The sequence below is a fragment of the Homarus americanus genome, unplaced genomic scaffold (assembly GCF_018991925.1).
Source record: "Homarus americanus isolate GMGI-L3 unplaced genomic scaffold, GMGI_Hamer_2.0 scaffold30858, whole genome shotgun sequence".
Classification (NCBI taxonomy): Eukaryota; Metazoa; Arthropoda; class Malacostraca; order Decapoda; family Nephropidae; genus Homarus; species Homarus americanus.
The window spans coordinates 3,530,619-3,531,635 of NW_024737697.1; the positions used below are offsets into that span (position 1 = coordinate 3,530,619).

The following is a 1,017-nucleotide window of genomic DNA, read 5'->3' on the forward strand; positions in this document are numbered from 1 at the left end:
TGGCCCTAGTCCTGCTGGCCCTAGTCCTGCTGGCCCTAGTCCTGATGGTTCTAGTCCCGATGGCCCTAGTCCTGATGGTTCTAGTCCTGATGGCCCCAGTCCTGCTGGGTCTCTAGTCCTGCCGGCCCTAGTCCTGGATGGTTCTAGTCCTGACATCTCTAGTCCTGATGGCCCTAGTCCTGATGGTTCTAGTCCTACGGTTCTAGTCCTGATGGTTCTAGTCCTGATGGCCCTAGTCCTGCTGGCCCCAGTCCTGCTGGCCCTTCAGTCCTGGGATGGTTCTAGTCCTGATGGCCCTAGTCCTGATGGCCCTCTAGTCCTGCTGGCTCCCAGGTCCCGATGGTTCTAGTCCTGATGGCCCTAGTCCTGATGGTTCTAGTCCTGCTGGCCCCTAGTCCTGCTGGCCCTAGTCCTGATGGTTCTAGTCCTGATGGCCCTAGTCCTGATGGCCCTAGTCCTGATGGCCCTAGTCCTGATGGTTCCCAGTCCTGAGCAGGCCCCAGTACTAATGGTCTCTCAATCCCACAGGCCCCAGTACTAATGGTCCCCAGTCCTTACAGGCCCCAGTAATAATGGTCCCCAGTCCCTTCCAGGCCCCAGCACTAATGGTCCCCAGTCCCTACAGGCCCCAGTACTACTGTCCACAGTCCCTGGCTATAGGCCCTGAAGTACTAATGGTCCCCAGTCCCCACAGGCCCCAGTACTACTGTGGTCCCCAGTCCCACAGGCCCCAGTACTAATGGTCCACAGTCCCACAGGCCCCACTAATGGTCCCCAGTCCTACAGGCCCCAGCACTAATGGTCCCCAGTCCCACAGGCCCCAGCACTAATGGTCCACAGTCCCACAGGCCCCAGCACCACGGTCCCCAGTCCTGGTTGGCAGGCCCCAGTACCACGGTGGTCCACAGTCCCAGCCCCAGTACCACGGTCCCCAGTCCTCATAGCACCAGTACCAATGGTCCACAGTCCCCAGGCCCCAGTACTAATGGTCTCAGTCCTTACAGGCCCCAGTACTAA

At 59.5% G+C, this 1,017-nt stretch overlaps 1 protein-coding gene across 1 annotated transcript; it reads left to right on the plus strand.

Annotated features, from left to right (window-relative positions):
- The first annotated feature begins 354 nt into the window (after positions 1-354).
- Positions 355-1,017, plus strand: LOC121873570 (ejaculatory bulb-specific protein 1-like). The gene is made up of 2 exons (XM_042377214.1): positions 355-478; positions 779-1,017. The coding sequence occupies exons 1-2, from the start codon at positions 355-357 to the stop codon at positions 1,015-1,017; spliced, it is 363 nt and encodes a 120-aa protein (XP_042233148.1).